General features: G+C 59.0%; 2 protein-coding genes across 6 annotated transcripts in view; one reads left to right on the top strand and one right to left on the bottom strand.

Annotated features, from left to right (window-relative positions):
- The first annotated feature begins 3,856 nt into the window (after positions 1-3,856).
- TELO2 (telomere maintenance 2) lies at positions 3,857-19,068 on the top strand. 3 transcript variants are annotated; one of them, XR_011524596.1, is made up of 21 exons: positions 3,857-4,488; positions 5,252-5,584; positions 6,370-6,647; positions 8,913-8,981; positions 9,241-9,388; positions 10,894-10,996; positions 11,092-11,160; positions 11,385-11,526; positions 11,606-11,742; positions 12,334-12,413; positions 12,648-12,749; positions 13,066-13,154; positions 13,310-13,401; positions 13,674-13,790; positions 13,910-13,981; positions 15,278-15,442; positions 15,943-16,024; positions 16,647-16,746; positions 16,925-16,989; positions 17,282-17,397; positions 18,477-19,068. XR_011524596.1 is itself a non-coding variant. In XM_008532466.2 (21 exons), the coding sequence occupies exons 2-21, from the start codon at positions 5,253-5,255 to the stop codon at positions 18,581-18,583; spliced, it is 2,475 nt and encodes an 824-aa protein (XP_008530688.1). In that variant the 5' UTR covers positions 3,857-4,488; position 5,252; the 3' UTR covers positions 18,584-19,068. The 3 variants fall into 3 exon arrangements, 2 of the variants coding, with proteins under 2 accessions (XP_008530688.1, XP_070423156.1); XM_008532466.2 differs by having other exon boundaries at positions 15,933-16,024; XM_070567055.1 differs by having other exon boundaries at positions 4,160-4,662; positions 15,933-16,024.
- Positions 19,069-19,438: 370 nt separating this feature from the next.
- Positions 19,439-20,822, bottom strand: part of IFT140 (intraflagellar transport 140) — an 88,940-nt gene continuing 87,556 nt past the window's right edge. For all 3 annotated transcript variants that reach the window (XM_070567052.1, XM_070567054.1, XM_070567053.1), the window contains exon 30: positions 19,439-19,964. In XM_070567052.1, coding sequence (XP_070423153.1) covers positions 19,758-19,964 — 207 coding nt within the window. In that variant the 3' untranslated portion in view covers positions 19,439-19,757. The remainder of the gene's footprint in view (positions 19,965-20,822) is intronic.

Here is a 20,822-nt window from a genome sequence, read left to right as displayed (position 1 = left end):
TGGCCTGGTGACACCTTGATCTCTGACTTTTGGCCTCCAGAACTGCGAGAGCACGAACTTCTGTTGTTTTAAGCTCCCCCATTTGTGGTCATTGTTTACAACAGGTTGTTGACATACTCCCTGACGCTCAGGGTCTCCCTATAGGGAGAGGCGGGGACCTCGTCCTAGTCCAGCTATATGAACAGCTGTGACTTAGTGAGGGGAGCAGGATAAAACCACGATCAAGGCCAAAACTCGCAGTTAAATATGGTGGCTGTGCACAGAGGCAGGCTCCGGTCTCTCCTCAGGTGCCACTTTGATGCTTGAAGGAACAAATGCTGAAGGAGCCACAGGGCCTGGGAGAACGGGCTGGAGACAGCAGCAGGTGAAGAGTCCAACACGTCTTTGGAGAATGAGAGGTCAGGGCACCTGGTAACTGAGCTGGCAGAGCAGAGAGAGACCCGAGGGGCAGGGAGTGTGTCAGTGTCCTGGGGCTGCTGTAACCAGTGACCATGGGCTTAAAACAGCGCTCCATCTGAAGGCTCCAGGGAGGAGCCTTCCTGCCTCGTCCAGCTTCCGGTGTTCCTCGTGGCAGCATCACCCTCATCTCTGCCTCCGTCCTCACACGGCCTTCTCCCTGTGTTGGTCCTCTCTGTCCCTTGCAAGGATACCAGTCATGGGATTTAGGGCCCACCCGGATAATCCAGGACGACCTTGAGATGTAACTTAATTACATCCGCAAAGACCCTTCTTCCAACGAGCTCCCGTTCCTAGGTACGGGCTCAGGACTTGGACCTATCCTTTTGGGGGCCACCATTCGCCCACTACAGGGCAGTTTGAGAGCGATGTTGGGAGGCTAGGGCGAGGCACAGGCTGGCGTGAAGGGAATCATGGTAAGTCTGGATCCAGAGCTGCTGGACCCTCGGCTCCTCCCTGACCTCCCGCAGGTGGGCGACTGCTCCCGTGCACCAGCCCGGCTGCAGCACCTGCTCAGCTAGTCTCTGGAGCTGCAGCTGTTGTGCCCTTGACATGTGGCCCGTCTGAACGGAGGTCCACTGTAGGTGTAAACTACACACTGGATTCAAGACTTAGTACAAAAAAGAAATGGAAAAGATCTCATTAATCGTCATATTTTATATATGACTACATGCTAAAATGGTAACATTTTGGATAGATTGAGTTAAATAAATTATTAAAGTTAACTTCACCTGTTCCTTTTTACTTTTTCAGTATGACCACTAGAAAATTAAATTAAAAAAATTAAATATGGGGCTCACATCATATTTTGCTTGGATAGTTTTGCCCCAGAGAAAGACTCTGGGGGCACAGTCCCCAGGCACGGAGATAGCTCATTTTCCTTTAAATCTCTCTCTCTCTTTTTTTTTTTTTTTGAGGAAGATTAGCCCTGAGCTAACATCTGCTGCCAATCCTCCTCATTTTTACTGAGGAAGACTGGCCCTGAGCTCACATCCATGCCCATCTTTGTCTACTTTACATGTGGGACGCCGGCCATAGCATGGCTTGCCAAGTGGTGCCATGTCCGCACCCGGGATCCAAACCAGTGAACCCTGGGCCGCTGAAGCAGAATGTGTGCACTTAACTGCTGTGCCACTGGGCCGGCCCCTAAATCTCTTTCACCATCAGTTCTTTTCCTTTTTTTTTTTTTAAAGAATTTTAGTGAAAGTTATACAAATAAAATTCACTCATTTTAAGCATAACACTAATAATAAGGTATTGAAATAAATGCCTACATATTGAATTGTGGGACTCTGAAGGTTCCACCAGCTTCCAGAAAGCCCCCTGTGCGCGTAGAGAGCCCCCGTCAGTTACTGTCTCACGCTTAATACGCGAGCTCAGCCAGGGATCACTAGACACTCAGAGGCTTCTGACAGGACGGGTAGAATTCTGCCGAAACAGAGATGGAACCCCGAAGACCATGCAGGGGGCCAAGGAAAAGCTGCAAAGCGTCTAATTTACGCCCTCAGAAAGACAAGAAGGCAAGAAATGGAGACCACGAAAACAGGATTAATCAGAGCGGGAGAAGTAGCTCTTGGAAAACGAACACTATGATTTTCCAAATAAAAAAACAAAACAGAAAAGCTGAAAGGCGAAGTTGAAGTAATTGCCCAGAAAGTAGGGCAAAAAGACAAGACTTGGAAAAGAGAGAAAACATAACAGTTGAAATCAATCCCACGAAAAGAAACGGTAGCAAGTGAGACTAAAGAAAACAGGGTGGAAGAAATTATCAGGAAGATATTCCAGGAAGGCGTCACAGACAAGGGCCTCCACCATTTTCAGGACCATGTGCCAGAGATCACCCAGTCAAGGAACTGATGGCTGACCCCAAGGCTCATCTCATCAAGTGCCAGAACAACACCAACGAGGAAAAGATCCTAAAATCGTCCAGAGAGATAGAGGCTGCCCCCGTGGCCAAGTGGTTAAGTTTGTGCACTCTGCTTGGGCAGCCCAGCTTTGCCAGTTTGGATCCTGCATGCAGACCTACACACCGCTCATCAGCCATGCTGTGGTGGCACCCCACAAGGAAGAACTAGAAAGACTTACAACTAGGATATAGAACTATGTACTGGGGCTTTGGGGAGAAAACAAGAAAAAAAGAGGAAGATTGGCAACACATGTTAGCTCAGGGCCAATCTTCCTCTAAAAGAAAGAAAGAAACAAACAAAGAAAGAAAGAAACAAAGAAAAGAAAAGAAAAAGGAAGAACACAGGAAAAAAGTGTCCAGAGAGAAAAAACCTGGTCACATGGGTAGGACTGAGCCTTCCCCAGAGAACTGGTGGCCACCTCAGCAGCAATGCTGGCTGCCAAAGACAGAGGAGAAAATCTTAACATTTTTGAGCGAGAATGATCTTCATTAAAATTGTGCATCTTAGCTCAAATGGGAATCAAACTGGAGCAAAGAATAAAGGCATTTTTCAGATATGCAAAGGCCTAAGAAATTTATTTTCCATGCACCATTTCTTGAGAAGTTACTTGATGACAAGCTTCGGGAAAATATGGGACTAAGGGAGAAAGGCAGCAGCTGTAGGAACTGGAGAGTGAGGGCTCCAATCCAGAAGCCCACTGGGAGGAATTCCCAGAGTCCCAGGAAGGCATCATCTCGGACTCCGCGCTCCCTGTCACACCCCCGTGCAATCTCTCAGCCCTACTCCACAGAAACCTCCCAGGTCAGCCCTTCTCACCACCTGGCCCACACCTGTCCTTACACCAGCGTCCCGGGGGCTCCCTGCATCCGCGGTTGCCCCCTACCGTCCATCCTCCTAACTGCACCCAGGGTGGACTTTTAAAACGAGACTGCCATCGGTCACTCATTTTTCACTCTGCCTAATATTTCCATTTGCCGTCTGACATATTGTGCATATACTTTATTTGCCTCCCTGATGTGTGAGCAGAGGCTTTATCTGCTTCATTCTCTGCCCTGGAAGAGCGCTTGCAGCACGCAGCAGGCAGTTATTTAATGTATGTTGAATGAATAAATGTTTCCCCACAATGACCGCCCAGGTTGAAAGGAACCTCCTTGTGAGGTCTTCCCAGATCACTCCCCAACGCTGCCAACAGGACGTTCTGCCAAGCAGGAAGGTTCCATATCTGCGCTGTGCATTATGGCAGCCACGAGCCGCAGGAAGCTATCGAGCTCTTGAAAAGAGGCGAGCGCGACCAAGGAGCGAATCGTTCCTTTCATTTGATTTCAGCTGATTTACGGAGCCACCTGTGGCGGGTGGTCACCGTGTTGAACGGTGCAGCTCCTATTCCAGGACGCTGTTTCACTGACACCGCCGCATTCATCAATGCCCGACATCACCAGAGTTGTTACTGCTTCCTTGTGGGTGGTGCGTTTCCCTGCAAAGGTCTTGGCTTGGGGAGAGCCGCGCCCCGCCCGGGGATGAGGAGCAAGGCGGGACACGCGCTCGGCGCTCAGCAGGTATGGCAGGGGTGCGCACTCGGGGCGCTCGGGAAACGATGGATCTCGGGAGCCGAGGGAGAGCTGAAGCGATCCCTCCGAGGAAGATGGACGCGGAGGCAGACGGAACGCGGGCGAGGGCCCGCGCGCAGGTACCGGCTCCCGGCCACGTTGGGGGACGCGCCCCCGCCCCCGGGTAACCACGCTCCCTCCGGGCTCCGCCCCCATGCGCAGGCGCAGGCGCAGATGCGGCCCCGCCCCGAGCCTCTTCCGGTTCCCGGGCTTCACGGCAGATTTGTCACATCGGCGGGCCGGGACCGGCCCCACAGGCTCTAAAAAATTCAGCGGGATCTCTTCCCGGGCCCAGGGAGCTTGTGCTACGCGGCTGCGCGCTGGGCCGCGAACAGAGCACGGAGCTGGCCTCGGCGGCCGTGGCGAATCGGCGGGGCCAGAGCGCGCCGCGGCGACTCCGGGGACCGAGTAGGCGCGCGCCTTCCCGAGACCTCTGCCCGCCGCCGAGACCCCTGTCGGCCCCGAGGGCCCTGTCGGCTCCCGCCCGCCCCGAAAGCCTCTTCCCGCCTCACCACGAGGTGGGCTCCGGGCGCACGCTGGGGCGGGACGGGGACAGGCTGCACGCCGCGCGCGGAGCGCACGTTGACAGGCTGGGCGCGGAGGCCCCAGGCTCGTGGGGACTCGTCTTGGGCCCTGAGGCAGCCGTATCTAGTGGCTGAGTGGTCTGGTGACACACAGGTCCCTACTTAATGGTACTGTTCTGCAGGGGCGCCCCACCCCTAGTAAATACCACCTCCAAATGGGCTTGGTTCCTGGGAAGGAAGGCAGCTTGGCAAGGTGGACCGCATGGATGCTGCAGGGAGTTGGGGGTGCTGACGGGTCCTTCCAGACCGGGGTCTCCCGACCTGGCGCTGTTGACATTTGGGTTTGGATAGTCCTCTGCTGTGGGGGCTGTCTTGCGCATATGGGAGTTGACCAGCACCCCTGGCCTCTACCACCCACCTAGCCACCAGTAGCACCCCCAGTTGTGACAACCAAAGATGTCTCCAGACACTGGCACGTGCGCCTGGGGCACGGCTGCCCTACTGTAGAGGATACCACGGAGGGCCTCAGGCCGTGAAATGGGCTCTTGGTGAAAACAATGACAGATGCTGGAGGGGGAGGATACTGCTGGGTGACAGCGGGGGTGAGGAGGAATGGGATCCCTAGGAAGCCAAATACTGGGGGCTAGAGAGTGGGGTTTCTGAGACTACGTGGAAAATACTTCCTTATCCGAGACTGAGTCCGTGTGGCTGCAGACAGCTCCTCTGACTTCTCATGTGCCTTTCCTGTGAGCTCCAGGATGGACCCAGCGCTCTCTGCGGTCCGGCTCAGCGTCCGGGAAGCCGTGCACACCCTTTCATCTGAGGATGGCGGCCGAATCTTCTCCACCCTGGGGTCCCTGAAGCGGTATCTTGGCCAGACAGAGAACCCAGCCCTCCCTGGGGAGCAGGAGGAGTTTGCCAGGGTCCACTTTTCCGCCTTTCTCAGATGTCTTGTCAGCAAGCTGAGCCCGGACTGGCTGGAGCTGCTCCCCGATGGCCAGTTGGAGGAGCTATGGGCCAGCTTCTTCCTAGAGGGCCCGGCCGACCAGGCCTTCCTGGTGCTGATGGAGTCCATCGAGGGCACTGCCGGGTGAGTGGGGCTGGGTCTGATTATGGGGTCGCTTGTAACGTCCCAAGCATAAGTGTGCCCTGAGGATTGCGAACCAACAAGTTTTCCAAATTCTGTGAGAATTTAGCATCCTGAAAGGCGAGAGAGTAGAATCTGCCCACGGCAGAGTGCCTGAGAATTAAAAGCAGTTTGTGTTCATCTCTCCAATTGGAGGGCCTTTGCTCTCTGTCCTGCCTTGGAGGGGAAGGGGAGGGAAGGAGCATTCGGATCTGGCCGGTGAGGCAGTGGTTTAGCTCCAGACGTCGTTGACACCGGTCCGCAGTGGACGTCACCATCCTCCTGGGGCCCTTTCCTTCCCTCTGGCTCCCAGCTCTGCAGTGCGGACCCCCAGGTACTGCAGCACAGTCACAGGGACTTCTTGCTCCAGATTCAGCATCGGAGCACACGACAGTCCGTGTGGGGATGGCGTGTCGTGGTGAAGCTGGGTTTTCAGTGGTTGCTGTGATAAAGAGCAAGCACCGCGTGAAAATCGGTGTGGGGCAGGAGAGGAGGGTGGTGGTGTCTGGTGTGATCCCAAGGTGGGGAAGCCGCCCTGGGCCCAGCAGGCGCTCATGTCCCACTAGTAATTGTGGCTCTTTAGCAGTGGGATTTAAATACTCTTTCTTTCCATGTGTGTGCAGGACACAAGTGCCGAATAAGTTGTTGGGATTACCTGTTTAATGATGACTGTCGTTACTTCTTTTGGCTGGGGGCGCCGAGGAGGAGGGGATTTGGGGCTGTGCCCGTCACACATGCTCTTGGTTCAGCCCGAGCTTCCGTCTGATGAAGATGGCGCAGCTGCTGGCCAGGTTCCTGAGTGCAGGCAGGATGGCGGCCGTGCTGGAGGGTCAGTGTTGGCAGCACACGGAGTCGGCCTCGCCCCTGCTCCAGGAGATGCTCCTCATCAGGGTGGTGGGCCTGCCTGATCGGCTGGGCAACCGTCTGCAGCGGGAGAGCCTGGCCGTGTTCTTGCCCCAGAACTACTTCCCTCTGCTCGGCGAGGAGATCGTGCGGGTGCTGCAGGCTGTTGTGGACTCTCTCCGAGGTAGGGCCCCTCTGCGGCGTCCATCCTGAACCATCTCCTGGGGCCACCATCCCCTCCTCCCTCTCTGACCTCTCCTGGTGGGGACTTTGGAGTCTGGGCCCTGCAGTCGGCGGGTCAGACGTTGTCTCCTGTTGGGGGCAGTAGTGACCCCCACCCTGAAGTTTCACTCACTTCTCGGCTGTGGCCCTTGGAGGTGAGCTGCCCTTGATGCCTTCTGCTCTTGGTCGGCATGCGGTGAAGCTGTCCAGATGGGGCTGCTCCCCACCTGACCCCTCGCTCAGTGCAAGAAAGGGTCTTACTGGGCCGTTGGTGGGATTTGGCTTCTCCCCGTGGGCTGGGGTCTGCCTCAGCTGTCTGGCACTGGTCATCTTGGGCGCCTGGTGTCAGGAGAGCAACGTGGAGGAGCTCCTTCTCTGGCTTCTGGAGCGGCTGCCGTGGGCCGGCTCTGAGGGGCTTCCTGCACTTGGGGGCACAGTGGGGGCGGCTTCTTGCTCACCCTCTCCTTAATCACAAAGTCTTTGGGGCATCAGCAACGTGGCTGCCCCACCTGTAAGTTTCAGGAAGTCGGGGCAGAGGGAGCCCCCTGCGCCTGGGCGTCAGGTAGAGGAGCTTTGCCTCCCCTGCGATGTGGCCCTGCCCTCTCCGCGGCCCCGCTTTGTGTCTGAGAGATGCCCCAGCTTGGTGTATAGCCTGAAGGAGGCTGACCCCAGCCCAAGCCCCTCATCCGGCCCGGATCCTTGCACTGACCGCCCAGGTGCCCCTCTGGTCTTTTCCAGCAGAGCAGCTGGGGATGCTGTTGACAGAGAAGCCACGCCTGTGCTCTCTGCTCAGAACCCTCTGGCAGCTCCCGCCTCCCCCAGCTCCAGGCAAGCCCGTGCCGCCGTCCTGCTCTCCGGCTCACTCAGCTTCTGTCACATGTTCATGCAAGTGTCACTTTTCAGGGACGCCTTCCCGGTCCCCCGGTGGAAGGCCCACGCTCCTTGTCTCCGCCCCGCCCTTCTTTCCGCGGAACCAGCCTCCTGTAAGGAGCTGAGGCTCAGACTGGGCTGTGTGCGCCCGGGGGTGCTTGTCTGCTCCTTGCACAGTGGGTCCTCCTACTCAGGGTCATGATTGTTCCATGTTTGTTGAGAGAAATGCACTTAACAGTGGTGGCCGTGGGCCTGTTAGCTGCGCCAAGTCACACCGGTGGCGGGCTGTGCTCCTGTCCGCCTCTGGTTTAAGGCGAGCGCGTGCCCCTCTGATACAGAGAGCCCGCCACCTGCCCTTCTCTTTGGGTCTCCTGGGGGACCTGGGACTGGTGGCGGAAGCTGTGGTTTCACCAGGGTTCCTGCCGGGAGGAGTGGAGCTCGCAGGACGCCTCATGGCAGAGGGCTGCCCGGGAGCCTGGCGGGCGGGCTGCCAGGGTGCGGCATCGAGTCCCCCCCGCCTGCCCCGCCTGCTCTTCTGCCTGTAGTTGGGCTTTTCACGGAGGGTGAGGGGACAGGCGGGAGGTCTGTGCTGCTCTGGGTGGGTGCGGTCCCCCTCGTGTCCACACCACCCTCTGCTGTCTGCTGTCTTGTGCTGCCTGAGGCCCTTCACGCATGTTGCCTTGTGGAGTCCCCGTGAGCGCCCGTCACTGTGGTGGGTGAGGGAGCCGTGGCGAGGTGAGGCATGTGCCTGCATCCATCCCGCCCTGGGGTACAAAGTGGGCCGGGCTGCCCAGCCCCGCTGCTCCATGCTGGGAGGTGCCGTAGGATGTTCTGGGTGTGTCTAGAGCACAGCTGCTTCAGCCTGGGCGGTGGCGTTCCGTCTCTGCAGGATCTCACACACACACTGCGTTTCCCTCTGCGCGTGGGTGCTGTCCATCTTCTCATTGGTTCCATCATCCTGGCTCTTCTGGTGCCCCATCTTCTCCTTGTGCCAATGTCCTCGACTCCTCCCTGTGGGCAGCTCCAAGCTCCCACCTGCCCCTCGCAGCTGACCACCTCGGCCAGGCCCCCTCGTGCCTTCTTCTTCCCGGTGCTACCATGCTCATCTCTGCTTCAGAGATCGTTGTGGTTAAGCGAGTGAATACGTGTAAAGCTTTTTAAATGGTTATTATTATTGGCTCTTCAAGTTAGAAACAGTCCTATTGAGATGTTGGTTGGAATTCGATTGACTGAATTGGCATTTTTACAACTCGGAGTCCGCCTGCGCAGGAACAAGGTCCGTCTTCACTGAGTCAGGCGTTCTGTGATGGCCTGACTGCTGCCCTCTTTTAAAATCGCGTTTTCCCTCCTGTCCCAGGTGGCCTGGACTGCTCTGTCTCCTTCGTGTCTCAGGTCCTCGGGAAAGCCTGTGTCCACGGGAGGCAGAGTGAGTGTGTCCTGTCTGGGGAGGAGCTGCAGCACGTCCTGGTCCTCTCCCTGCCCCTCCTGTGGGCCGTCCCGGGAGGGGGCGGGGCACGGTTGGGGAGGGTGAGAGAATCTCTGTGAGGCCTGGCCCTGGGTGGGCTGGTGTCGGCTGTCCTGGACCCCTGGGCAGGCGCTTGGCTGTGCGACTGGTGGGCCTGTGGGCTGCAGACACTGGATGCCCCACAGCCCCAGGCTCAGGGCCTCCATGTGCTTCCCCGCAGAGGAGATCCTGGGCGTGCTGGTGCCCCGGCTGACGGCGCTCACCCAGGGCAGCTGCCTCTGGCAGCGGGTCTGCTGGCGCCTGGTGGAGCGCGTGCCCGACCGGGCCATGGAGGCCGTGCTGACGGGGCTCGTGGAGGCTGCCCCGGGGTAAGAAGCCAGGTGCCCCCCGCTGTAGATGCTTCTCTCCCAGGAGGGCAGAGGGGGATCTGGATGATCTCACCTGCCATTCCTCCGTCTGTATGTAGTCATTGCTCTCGGGCCATGGGCAGTGGTCCCTCCATCTGGTGGCTGGGCCTTTCTTAGAGTCACTGTTTGAGGCTGGCCGTTAGCTATGCCAGTGCACATCTGTCAGGGGCCCCCCAACCTGCTCCTGGAACCTCCACGTGTCGTCCTCACCTGGCTGGATCAAGACTAATGCTGCAGTCCCCTCTGCTGAGGCCCACGGCGTAGCCGTGTCCCACCTGCTTGGGGCCTGCCCTCCCTGTGCTTTCACAATAGCCACTGTCCCCATCAGCATGGCCCCCATGCCTCAGGTCCATGCACGGACACTGAGGCCGTCTCCATGGCCCTTTCACCCTCCACAGGGTTGTGACAAGTCTCCTTTGTACACGCCTTTGTGTGCGTGCGCATGCCCATCTGTAGGCTGCATTCCCAGACACGGGTGCTGGGTCTTTGAACTGTCGTCGACAGTGCCTTCAGACCATCTCCCCGGCGGGCATGTTCATGCCTGTTTCTCTGCCAGAAACACTTTCTCCTGGTGTGTCTGCGTTTCTTGGGCTCTGGGTGCAGCCGGTGTGTGAAGGCATCTGTGTTTCTCTCTGTGAACTGTCGGATCATGTGTTTCACTTGCTTGTATGCTGGGCTCCTGGCCCTCGTGTACCTGCGAAAGCTGTGTGCGGCGGGGGGGGGGGCCCTCCCCGCACCGCCATGCGCTGCAGGTCTCTTCAGGGTCACCACTGAGGCTTCAGGCTCCTCTGTCCCCCCGTGTCGTGCTCCCTGCTCCTAGGTTGTAGGTTGGTTTGCGTGGGTTTTCCTTCTCTGCTTTTTCAGTGTTCTTACTCTTTTTTTCCTGTCTTTTAATCTTCATGTCTCTGAACAAATAGAATTTTGGAAAGGAGGGAGGGAGAATTGCAGCCTCCCCTCTCTGCAGGCTGGCTTCAGGGTTTGTCGGGCTCTCACTCACTGACGGAAGCAGGGGTCTTAGTCTAGATCAGGGGTCTGCAAACTATGGCCTTAGAGCCAAACCCGGCCTGCCCTGTGTTTCTATAAATAAAGTTTTATCAGCACACAGCCATGCTCGTTCATATACATATCTGCCGGTGGCTGCTTCTGGTACAGCAGCTCTGTAGAACCTGATGGCCCATAACCCTAGAACGTTCGCTCTCTGGCCCTTCACAGAAAAGGCCTGGCTACCTCGCTCTGGATGAAGCATCTAACCCTGACTCAGTCAGAGCAGGGAAGGGACGTCCTCTTGCGTTGAGATGCTGGACTCTCCGTGGTTTCCACATTTATCGGGAGGAGCGAGAATCAGGACCCACTCAGAGCTGAAGTACTTGCCTGGGCTCCCTGGTGGTTAGCGCAGATCCCAGGGTCCAGCCCAGATCTGTTGGGATCTGGGGTTCATGCCCCTCCCGCCCCCAACTGCCTTGCAGGCCTGAAGTCCTCTCTCGACTGTTGGGGAACCTGGTGATGAACAGCAGGAAGGCCCAGTTTGTGCTGACGCAGAAGCTTCTGTTCCTGCAGTACCGATGCACGGTGAGGGTGTGGGCTGGGGGCCGCCGGGTCCCGGGAGAAGTGACTAGAAGCGAGTGGAGTGGGAGCGGTGCTCAGCTGCCCGGCTTTTGTCGCAGACGCCCATGCTGCAGAGCCTGCTGGGGTACCTGGCCACGGACAGCCAGCGGCGCCCGCTCCTTGTACAGGTAAGCGCTGTCTGGTCCTCCGTCCCTGCAGTGTCCGGGAGCACTTTCTGGAAAAGGAAGAGAGAGCATTCCTGCCAGGAACAGAGGATGCTGGTACCGCCTCCCTGGGGCTGGCAGTGGGTGACAGGTGCTAGTGAGGACAGTGGCACTGAGCCCTGCATGGCCCCAGGCCGTGCCAGGGAGGCAGGTGGGCTGTCTGACAGGCTGGGCCGTGCTGCCGCCAGGCACTGAAGGAGCTCCTGGAGACGTGGGGCAGCAGCAGCGCTGTCCGCCACACGCCCCTGCCGCAGCAGCGCTATGTCAGCAAGGCTGTGCTCATCTGCCTGGTGCACCTGGGGGACGCGGAGCTCCACGACAGCCGGGACGGTGAGCAGGCGGCGCGGGCACTCTGCTGCTGTCCCTGGATGCCTCCCAGCGCTCAGTGTGCGTGCCTCGCTGCTTCCAGAGTTGCTGGCCAGCCTGATGGCGGGAGTGAAGTGCCGCCTAGACAGCAGCCTGCCCCCCGTGCGCCGCCTGGGCATGGTCGTGGCCGAGGTGGCCAGCACCCGCATCCACCCCGAGGGGCCTCCCCTGAGGTTCCAGGTGAGTGAGGGCTGTGCCCTCCGTGGTCTCCCCACTGCTGTCACTTCAGCCCCGATGTCACCTCACCTTCTTGGGTCCAGGCCCACAGAACATCTGCATGTTGGCATCAGATTGCCCTGGCGGTCCTGCTGAGGGTCGAGGCTCAGGGGGCAGTGGGGGCATAACTGGACAGGTCCTGCCTGAGCATGTGCCCCCAAGGTGGGGTTCCCTGGCGGGTTTGAGAGTGTTTTCTCCAGACAGGACTCTCCGGCAGCCCCAGGCTGTGGTGGATGGTGGACAGGCGTCCCCTCCCCTCCATCTGCTGAGCCCTCGGGGACATCCTCCGGGGCGTTGCCATGTCTGCTCTGGCCCCCGGGATTCTCAGCTCCCTCAGGAGGGGTGGGCCCCTCTGGCCGTCAGCATACCCGGGGCCGCCTTCTGCCCAGGCAGAGACTTGGGAAGTGGCTCTGAAAGGCTGTTGGCTGTCAGAGGCCGGGCGAGGCCTGGCTGGGGTACCAGCTGCGGGCCGTGATGGGAGGGCCTCAGATGAGCCCTGGCTCGGCTGCTCCAGCTGCTCCCAGCCCCGCCGACTCCAGCTTCTCTGCACTGCAGTATGAAGAGGATGAACTGAGCCGAGAGATGCTGGCTTTGGCCACCTCCCGGCCTGCGGCTGACGGCTCCTTGGAGACAGGGTGAGGGTCTCTGCTCCGTGGTCCTCACCCTGAGCTCTGGGTTGATTGGCTGGGCAGGGGTTGGGCAGTTCCAGTGCAGGTGTTAACTCTCATCACTCTGGACTCCGTTGCTGAGACAGAAGCTGAGAAGACTCGGGTGAGGGTAGAAAGAATGTTTCCTTGAGAAGCGTGGGTTCTGGGACCAGAAACTCCTTTGGGGCATCCCTGAAGGGCTCCCTCTTTGTTTTGCAAAAGCCCGTCAGTTCCTCCAGTCGCTGCAGATACCCCTGACAAAGAGCCTGAAGAGAGCGACATCCCCCAGCCACGGCCGGACGGCTCCGACTCCGAGCTGGACAGGTGGGCAGGGAGGGGGGTGGGAGCGCAGAGATGCGGGAGCAGCTGGTGGGGTCAGAGCCCTGAGGGCGAGCATCTCGAGGTTGCAGGTCAGCCTTGCAGAGCCACGCCGAGCTCTCGGGGCTTCCTCCTGCTAAAAGAAGTGGGCGGGGCTCTCAGCTCCACTCCAGCCTTGGCCCCTTGGTTCTTCCTGAAACTTCAGACTTGGGGCTGAATTTTGGTGATGTAGGAGCAGGGCCTGGTGGTGGAGGGCGCCTCCCTGCCTGTTGTCTGCTCCTGGGCAACTGGTGTGCCTCACGAGTCTGTGCTACCTCCACAGCGATGATGAGTTTGTCCCTTACGACATGTCAGGGGACCAAGAGCTGAAGAGCAGCAAGGCGCCCATGTACGTCCGGGACTGCGTGGAAGGTGGGCCTCTCCCCACGGCGTTGCCCCTCTGAGCACAGCCCTGTCCGTGTCCCGGAGGGGTCACCTTTTGCCCAGTGCCGAGACTCTGGCTGCCAGCTCCACCTTGCTCAAGGCCGAGCCTGAGGACTGACAGAGGCCCCTCTGGGTTTGTGCAGCCCTGACCACGTCTGAGAACTGGGAGCGCTGGGAGGCGGCCCTGCGGGCCCTGGAAGGGCTGGTCTTCAGGAGCCCGGCTGCCACTCGGGAGGTGAGTGGCTGGGGAGGGTTAACTGTCAGCTTACGGGAGGTGGGTGACATCTTGGAAGGGACATGTGCCATTAGGGAACCCGATCTGACTCGAGTGTGTGCCTCAGTGGTTCCGTGTCCCCTGAGGAGGCCTGTGGCCAAGGCCTCCGCTGGGATGGGGAGGTGGAGGGCACGAGGCCCGGGCTCTTTGAGACGTGTCCCTTTTGTGGTAAGGCAGGCCGAGGGTTGTGGAGGGCAGGCCCGGGGCTGACGGCATCTCATCCCCCTGTGTAGGTGAGCGTGGAGTTGGCCAAGGTGCTGCTGCACCTGGAGGAGAAGACGAGCGTGGCGGGATTCGAGGGGCTGCGCCAGAGAGCCCTGGTGGCCGTCACGGTCACAGACCCGGCCCGGGTGAGTCTCGGCGGCTGTACAGAGCCCAAGGTCGTGTCCCCCCATGCCCGGTAGTGTCCATGTTGGGGCCCTACCTCCGGGGTCCTGGCCCACAGTGGCCTCTCATTTGCCCGCCTTAGGTAGCGAAGTATCTGACCTCACAGTTCTACGCCCTCAACTACAGCCTCCGGCAGCGCATGGACATTCTGGATGTAAGTGCGCCCGCGCCCTCTGTCCCTTTGTCAGGCCCAAGCTGCCCTAACATGAGGGGCCAGGCCTGGCACAAAGCCCCTGAGAGGAGCAGGCGTTTGGTGAAATCTGTGTGGACAGGACCAGAGGCCTCTCTGAGTCCCTTGTTGCTGGACCCGAGAGGCTGGGACTGGCGTCTGTCTGACATTTTCCTGACAGCGCATGGGATCTAGTAGGGGCTTTGGCAGCTGCATTCTTTGTTTTAAGTAACAGCTTTATTGAGATATAATTCACACACACCATAAAATTTCCATTTTAAGATAAGCTAAATGGGTTATATTCATACAATGGAATATTATCTGGCCCTAAAAGGGAAGAAAATTCTGACACCTGCTACAGCATGGAGAAACATGGAGGACGTGAGGCTCAGTGAAATAAGCCAGACACAAAAAGACAGATACTGTACGATTCCACTTCTGTGAGGTCGCCAGAGGCGTCAAATGCACAGAGACAGAGAGTAGAAGGGTGGATGCCGGGGGCTGAGGAGGGCAATGGGGGGTGTTGTTTATCGGGACAGAGCTTCAGTTTTGTAAGATGCAAAAGTTATGGGGATAAATGGTGGCGATGGTTGCACAACAACGTGCATGTGGTTAATGCCACCGACCTGTAAACTTAACATGGTTAAGATGGTAAATGTTATGTGTATTTTCTAACAGCAAAACAGAAAGGCTAGGACAACACAAAAAACTCACTGTTTTAATGTTTACAGTTCAGTGGCATTTGGCATATTCACGATGTCATGTGACCATCACATCCATCTACTTCCAGAACACTCTGTGTCAGCCCCACAAGATAGCCCCGTTGCACTCCCTCCCCTCCCCCAGCCCCAGGAAGCACCAGTCTGCCCCGTCGCTGTGGATTTGCCTGTCCTGGGTGCTTCCTGTAAAAGTCACACGTGTGGCCTCCTGGCCCTGACTTCTTTCATCGTGTTTTTGGGGCCCGTCCACCTGCAGCCTGGGTCAGGACTTCGTTCCGTTTCCTGTGAGGCAGGGGTGGCCAGATTGGACAAGCTTTGGGAAGGGAAGTGGCCCCGGGCGGGAGCAAAGGCACTGGCTTGTCACTAGGGAGCACGCCTGCCTTCCCCTCCCATCTCCCCCAGTGAAGTGATCCTGAGATACTTGGAAGCGACTTTCCACGTGGTTCCCGGAACCTCCCCTGCACAGACTGCCGGGGCCACCAGCTCCGACAGGGTGTGGGGGAGCTTCAGGGGCGCTTCCCCAGAGTGATGGCGGCTGCCCTGGCTCTTTCCCCTCCTCCAGGTCCTGACTCTGGCCGCCCAGGAGCTGTCTCGGCCTGGGCGCCTTGGGAGGGCGCCCCAGCGTGGCTCCCCTGGTCCTGCCTCCCAGCCCAGCAGTGCTGTGGCTCCCACCTGGCGCGCGGTCGTGGAGGAGCGGATCAGAAGCAAGACTCGGCGGTTCTCGAAGGTCAGCCAGGACCAGGGTCGGGTCTTTGTGGGTGGGGGCTTTGGGCAGGCTGGCCGAGTGGCCGGCTACTTCTAGGTGCGGTGTGCACTGAGGGGCAGTGTCAAGGCTGGTGTTCTGTGAAGAGAGAGCTTTCCGTACAAACCTAATGAATGATGGGGCCCTCAGACTGGAGTAGTTTAAGCTGTGAGTGCAGACATGGTCATGAGAAAAGCCCGAGAATTCTGCGTCAGCAACAATGACCTGAGGTGTGCTGTCGCTGGGGTCCATCTGGGCTGCGCTGCTCTTGCCCCCGGGACGTTTGGCCTTGGTTGTCACTGGGGGTTGGGTGCTGCCGGCATCCGGTGGGTGGGGCCCGGAAGACCGCTCCTCCCATGATGCATGGGACTGCCCCTCACGAGAAGCCTGCAGCCTGAGTGTCCAGTGTGAGGTTGCATGGGGAGGGCCGCGCTCCACACCTGGTGGCGCCCCGTGACCACCGCCTGTTTGGCAGGGCTCTGCAGGGCGGGGACCGGCCGCTGGCCCCAATGAATTCAACTCAGTTGCTGGCTACTTCTTCTTCCCCCTCATTCAACATTTTGACAGGTGGGTGGCTGGCCTGTGCTTTGGGGAACAGGGCTCTGGACACCCCGACAGACAAAAGGCTTCCAGGGTAGGGACTGTGGGGCTCAGGGCAACAGTGGGGTCACAACTTTGGCTTAGTTGTTTGTAGCTTAAATTAAATGACGTGGTGAGGGCCCTAAGCGTCATGGTCCCTGTCAGATGTTGGGTTCATGGTAGGGCCCCAACGTGCCTGGCTCTGCCTGCTCTCACTTGCCGCCTCGTCCCATCTCAGCCCGAGCAGGCTATGGACGTTGCCGCAGCACCAGTGCAGGGGAGGGGAGTGTGGCGATGGTGGGGCCTGGAGCCTGGGCCCTTCCCTGTGGAGCAGGGCTGAGGCTGCGCCTTTGCTGCATGTGGCCTTGGAGGCGGCAGCCCTGCTCCCGTGAGAGCTGCTGGCCCCCCAACCCAAGTCCAGGCTGGTGCCCACAGCCCTGCAGAGCAACTGGGGCATCTGTCCAATGCCTTCTCCTTAGAGCTCTGGGCACCACGTGGGGACAGGCGGGGGGAGGAGTGTCCAGGACCTAGGGTGTCGCTGGGTCCCAGGAGGTAGGGGAGCCAGCCCTGAGTGCCTGACCTGCACCATTCACTGGATTCTGTGTTGTAGGCCTCTGGTGACCTTTGACCTTTTGGGAGATGACCAGTTGGTTCTGGGGAGACTGGCCCACACCTTGGGGGCCCTGATGTACCTGGCTGTGAATACCACGGTGAGCTGGGAGACAGCAGCTGATGGCCCCACCTTGCGTGCAGTGTGTGCCTGCGGTCCTTTCTCCCCGTGAGCCTCACCTCGGTCCTGGGGACAGGAGTGTTTGGACCTGAAGATGGCATCTGAGGTGGGGACTGCTGGGTGCCAGGATCCTTGCCCACCAGCCTCTGCTATTTCAGGTGGCTGTGCCCATGGGCAAGGCCCTGCTGGAGTTCGTGTGGGCCCTTCGCTTCCATGGAGACGCGTGAGTGGCTGCGGGGCTGAGGGCAGGGGTCCCACATGGATGCAGCACAGGGGGTGGCTCTGAATCCTGCTGGAAAGTGAACAGCAGGAGCTGGCAGTGGCCCCAGGGCTGGCTGAGAGGCAGCTTGCCTGCAGTTCCTAAGCAGGAAGGAAGGGGGCTGAGCAGGGCCGAGGGGCTTTTGTTGCCGGGGGTCTGTTGTACTGGGGGGAGAAGTGGGGTCTCCCTGGTCTGGGGCGGGTGTGTGCTGGACTGGGGCCCCGTTTGGGCTCAGGCCTCCCGCCTTGCTCGGCAGCTACGTGCGCCGGGGCTTGCTGTCCGCCGTCTCCTCCGTCCTCCTCAGCGTTCCGGCTGAGAGACTCCTGGCGGACCTGCCGGACGAGCTGCTGGAAGCCCGGGCCTGGCTGGCGGGTGAGCGCTGGGCCGTGGTGGGAGGCAGGCAGGCAGGAGGCAGGTGTAGTCCCAGCAGCCATGAGGGCCTGTGGAGCCGTGCGGAGGCCCCGGAGCTGAGCAAGACCCAGTCCAAGGGCCAGCGTTTGTCGTGTCCCCAGTGTGGGGGTGGGGGGACGGCCATCAGAGGGCACTGGAGTCCTACAGGGGCACCTCAGAGAAGGCACCCTGTCATGAGAGATGGCGTCTGTTTATTCTGGAAAATTCCAAATCTTTGGAAGGGTTACAAGGTGAGCACCATGGACCCTCGCCAGATTCACCAAATATTAGCATTTTGCCACATTTTGCCCCTGACCACGTTCTTTTCATAAAATGTGTTGCGGCCAGTGTGGCCTCCCACCTTTGGTACTTGAGCTGGCCCCCAGAGCGAGCACACCCCTTCCACCTTGGGCTCACAGCTGGGACTGGACTATCTGTGGCCACTCAAAGGCCCAGTGGTTCCCATGGTGGCCTTTTTCCTTCCTTTCTGCCGGATCCCAGGTCCGGGTGAGGCTACTCCACAACCTTGAGCTCCCCAGGCTCCCTTAGTCCAGCTCGTCCCCATGTCTTTGGTTGTGTGGGTCCCCCTCAGCGTGGGCTTCTCTGGTCATGTCTAGTTAGGTGTGTCAGGATGGCTCTGGGCTGGGACAGGTCCTCTTCAGGGCCTCGTGCTCCAGGTGTGTGGCATCCAGTGTCCCAGGATGGGTTCTGAGGTCTTGGGAAGCAGGCACCATCCCAGGGCTGAGAGGGGCGACCCTGAAGTGACTGCTGGGGACCATATGTCTGTCCTGTCCTGCCACCTCCCGGTCACCATCACCTGGCAGGGTTCCCAGCCCCAGGTGGAGGGGAATGTGGCTCTGCACAGGGACAGTAAGGAGCCCTCTGCTGGCATCTGAGGTGCTTCTATCAGCAGGGACCTCAGTGCGAGGGTTCTGGTGCCACGTGGCCAAGGCCCATGTGGTCCGTTCATGAGACGTAAATGAAAGGAAACTGAAGAGGGTGGGCCTGCCCAGCGTCGAGTGACGCTGCCTGTGTTCTGTGTTGATTTTCATCTTTGGCAGACGTGGCTGAGAAGGATCCGGACGAAGACTGCAGGCTGCTGGCGGTGAAGGCGCTGCTGCTTTTGGAGAAACTCAAAGACAAACTCCTCCCCCTTTCTTTCCCTTAGCCCCCAGCACCCTCCTGGCGCCAGTCCCACTGGGAGAGGTGAAGGCTCGGGGTGCCAAGCACAAGGCCCGAGGAGGGAGCCCAACATGCAGTTTTGTGGTCCGGCCAGCTCGTGAGGTGGGCCGTCTGGCACGAGTGTGCATGCAGGAAGGCCACTGCCCCTGCTCCTGCCACTATTTATAGCCTGGAAAGTCTGAGTGCATTGCTACAGTCCCCACGAGGGCCTCTAGACAGGGCCCTCCACAGACCGAGCACCCTGAAGGTCGGGTGGGGGTCCCCGAGGAGGGACACGGGCGGGGCAGAACCAGCAGAGTGGTGGTTGCTGGAGAGAGGGGGGAGGAGGTGCTGGTGCGCAGAGCTGGACACACAGAGTGGCGGCTGCTGGAGCCCCATGGGGCGTCACGTCTCCAATCCCTCTCACTTAAAGGCAGGTGACTTTAAAAAACAACAGAAAAGGAAGAATAAAAAGGATTGCGGGTGCTCAAATCCAAGCTTTGCTTGTCTTCTCGCTACTCGGGCAGGGAATTTGGGGCCCAGAGAAGCCCTCCGAAGGGGAGACTGAAAAATGGGGGCAGGAAGGGACATGGGTCTCTGAGAAAATAAATAAACTATGAGAAGAGTTTTGGAGCTGGGGGTGGGAGAGCCTTTAGGTCAACCATCCCCTCACAGTAGGAGCTGGTGACAGAAAGGGCAGGGCCACGAGAGCTGCTGGGAGGCTACCACACAGAGGGAACGTGCCCACCGGCCACCCTGGTGTCTCCTCACTCCAGCAGACGTCGGGCCTTCTGCTCAGGAGCAGGTGTCACAACCCACCTGGGTGCTGAGACGAGGTGCAGTAATATACTAATAGCCTCGGTTCAAGAAATTCTGGAAGTTTCTTAGGTTTTACAGTCTGGACTCGGGAAATGTCATGGGAAAAATGAACCAACTCCCTTGATAGTAAAGGAGCTGAACGAAAACTCCCAGGGGCCAGGAGTGGATGGGATGGCTCCAAACTACACACACTGTCCCCGCTCAGGCAGGCAGGCAGCCAGTGCCCCCGGGCCGCGGTGGGCGCCGCATCTTCCCACAGCTCTGCCTTGTCCGCAGATACAAAAGTTCTTTCCAAAGGAGCCTCTTGCTGCTACCAGTGATGAAAGTTCCAGAAGAGCTTTCGCAACAGCAGACCGTGGCCGTCAGGGGTCGTTCTCCACCTCCTCCGCCACCTCCTCGCCCATCTCCCTGTGGTCCTCCATGCTGTTGTGGCGGGTCCGCTCAGGCGCCACGCGCAGCAGAGGGATGCCCAGGCCCTGGTGCACGGCGTCCACGGTCCGCTGGCTCACGTAGTACGACATGTTGGCGGAGGGCAGTCTCCTCCGCATCTCCTCCAGGTACTTGTAGGCCTGAGACAGACAGAAGAGCCATTTCAGGTTAGTCCACGGCGAGAGCCAAAGGGCCCGCCCCCCTCACCTGCTGCAATGAGTTTCCTGAACACCCAGCTCAGGGCTCAGAGGAATGCCATTCCCTGCTACTCCAGCGAGCAGGCGGAGGAGGCCTCTGTTAAAGGGACCGAGTACAATCACCTGCACCTCCCAGCCTTTCCAAGGGGTGCTGGTGTCAGAGGACAGACGGTTCAGGCTCTTGTGGTCGAGGGTGTGAGCTGTGATCAGCACTACCAGCTGAAGGGGCACAGCCAGCTTGCCCGGAAAGTCCTGTGAGCAGCCTGTGTTTGAGGCCCTGTGGGTGCTTTGGGACCACGCTCCCTGTAGGGTGTGCCTGCCCTGGATGCGCACAGGGAGGCCCTGAGGGAAGGACGGGTTCGCGTCTCCGTCTTTCATTCACTCGGCAGGCAGTGGTGTATAAATGCTTTGTCTTGGTTCTTTAACCAGGCATCAAATTTATCCCAGTTAACTGGGCCTGTGATTAACCTGAGTTTCTCAAATGTATGGCCTTGGTCCTCGGCTGGTAAACTACAGAATTCTCAGTATTGTTCCTGTGGCGTTTCCTCTGGTCCTGCCAGTGGGAATATGTGGGAGAGCATGGGGGTGCAAGGCAGAGTAGCTCAGGACGGGGGGGGGTCTGAGGCAGGACAGCCTATGTCTGCCACGCCTGCCCATGCCTGCCGACACCTACCCTCACCTGCCCATACCTGCCTGTACCTGTGCACACCTTCCCTTGCCTGCCACACCTGCTAACACTTGCTACATCTGCTCACCCACAGGCAGGGCTGCACACAGGCATGGGTGGGCCTCAGTGGCTTC

Source organism: Equus przewalskii, chromosome 12 (genome assembly GCF_037783145.1).
Source record: "Equus przewalskii isolate Varuska chromosome 12, EquPr2, whole genome shotgun sequence".
Taxonomy (NCBI): Eukaryota; Metazoa; Chordata; class Mammalia; order Perissodactyla; family Equidae; genus Equus; species Equus przewalskii.
Note: the sequence above shows the minus strand (reverse complement) of the source record. Positions and strands in the feature narration are given on the sequence as shown.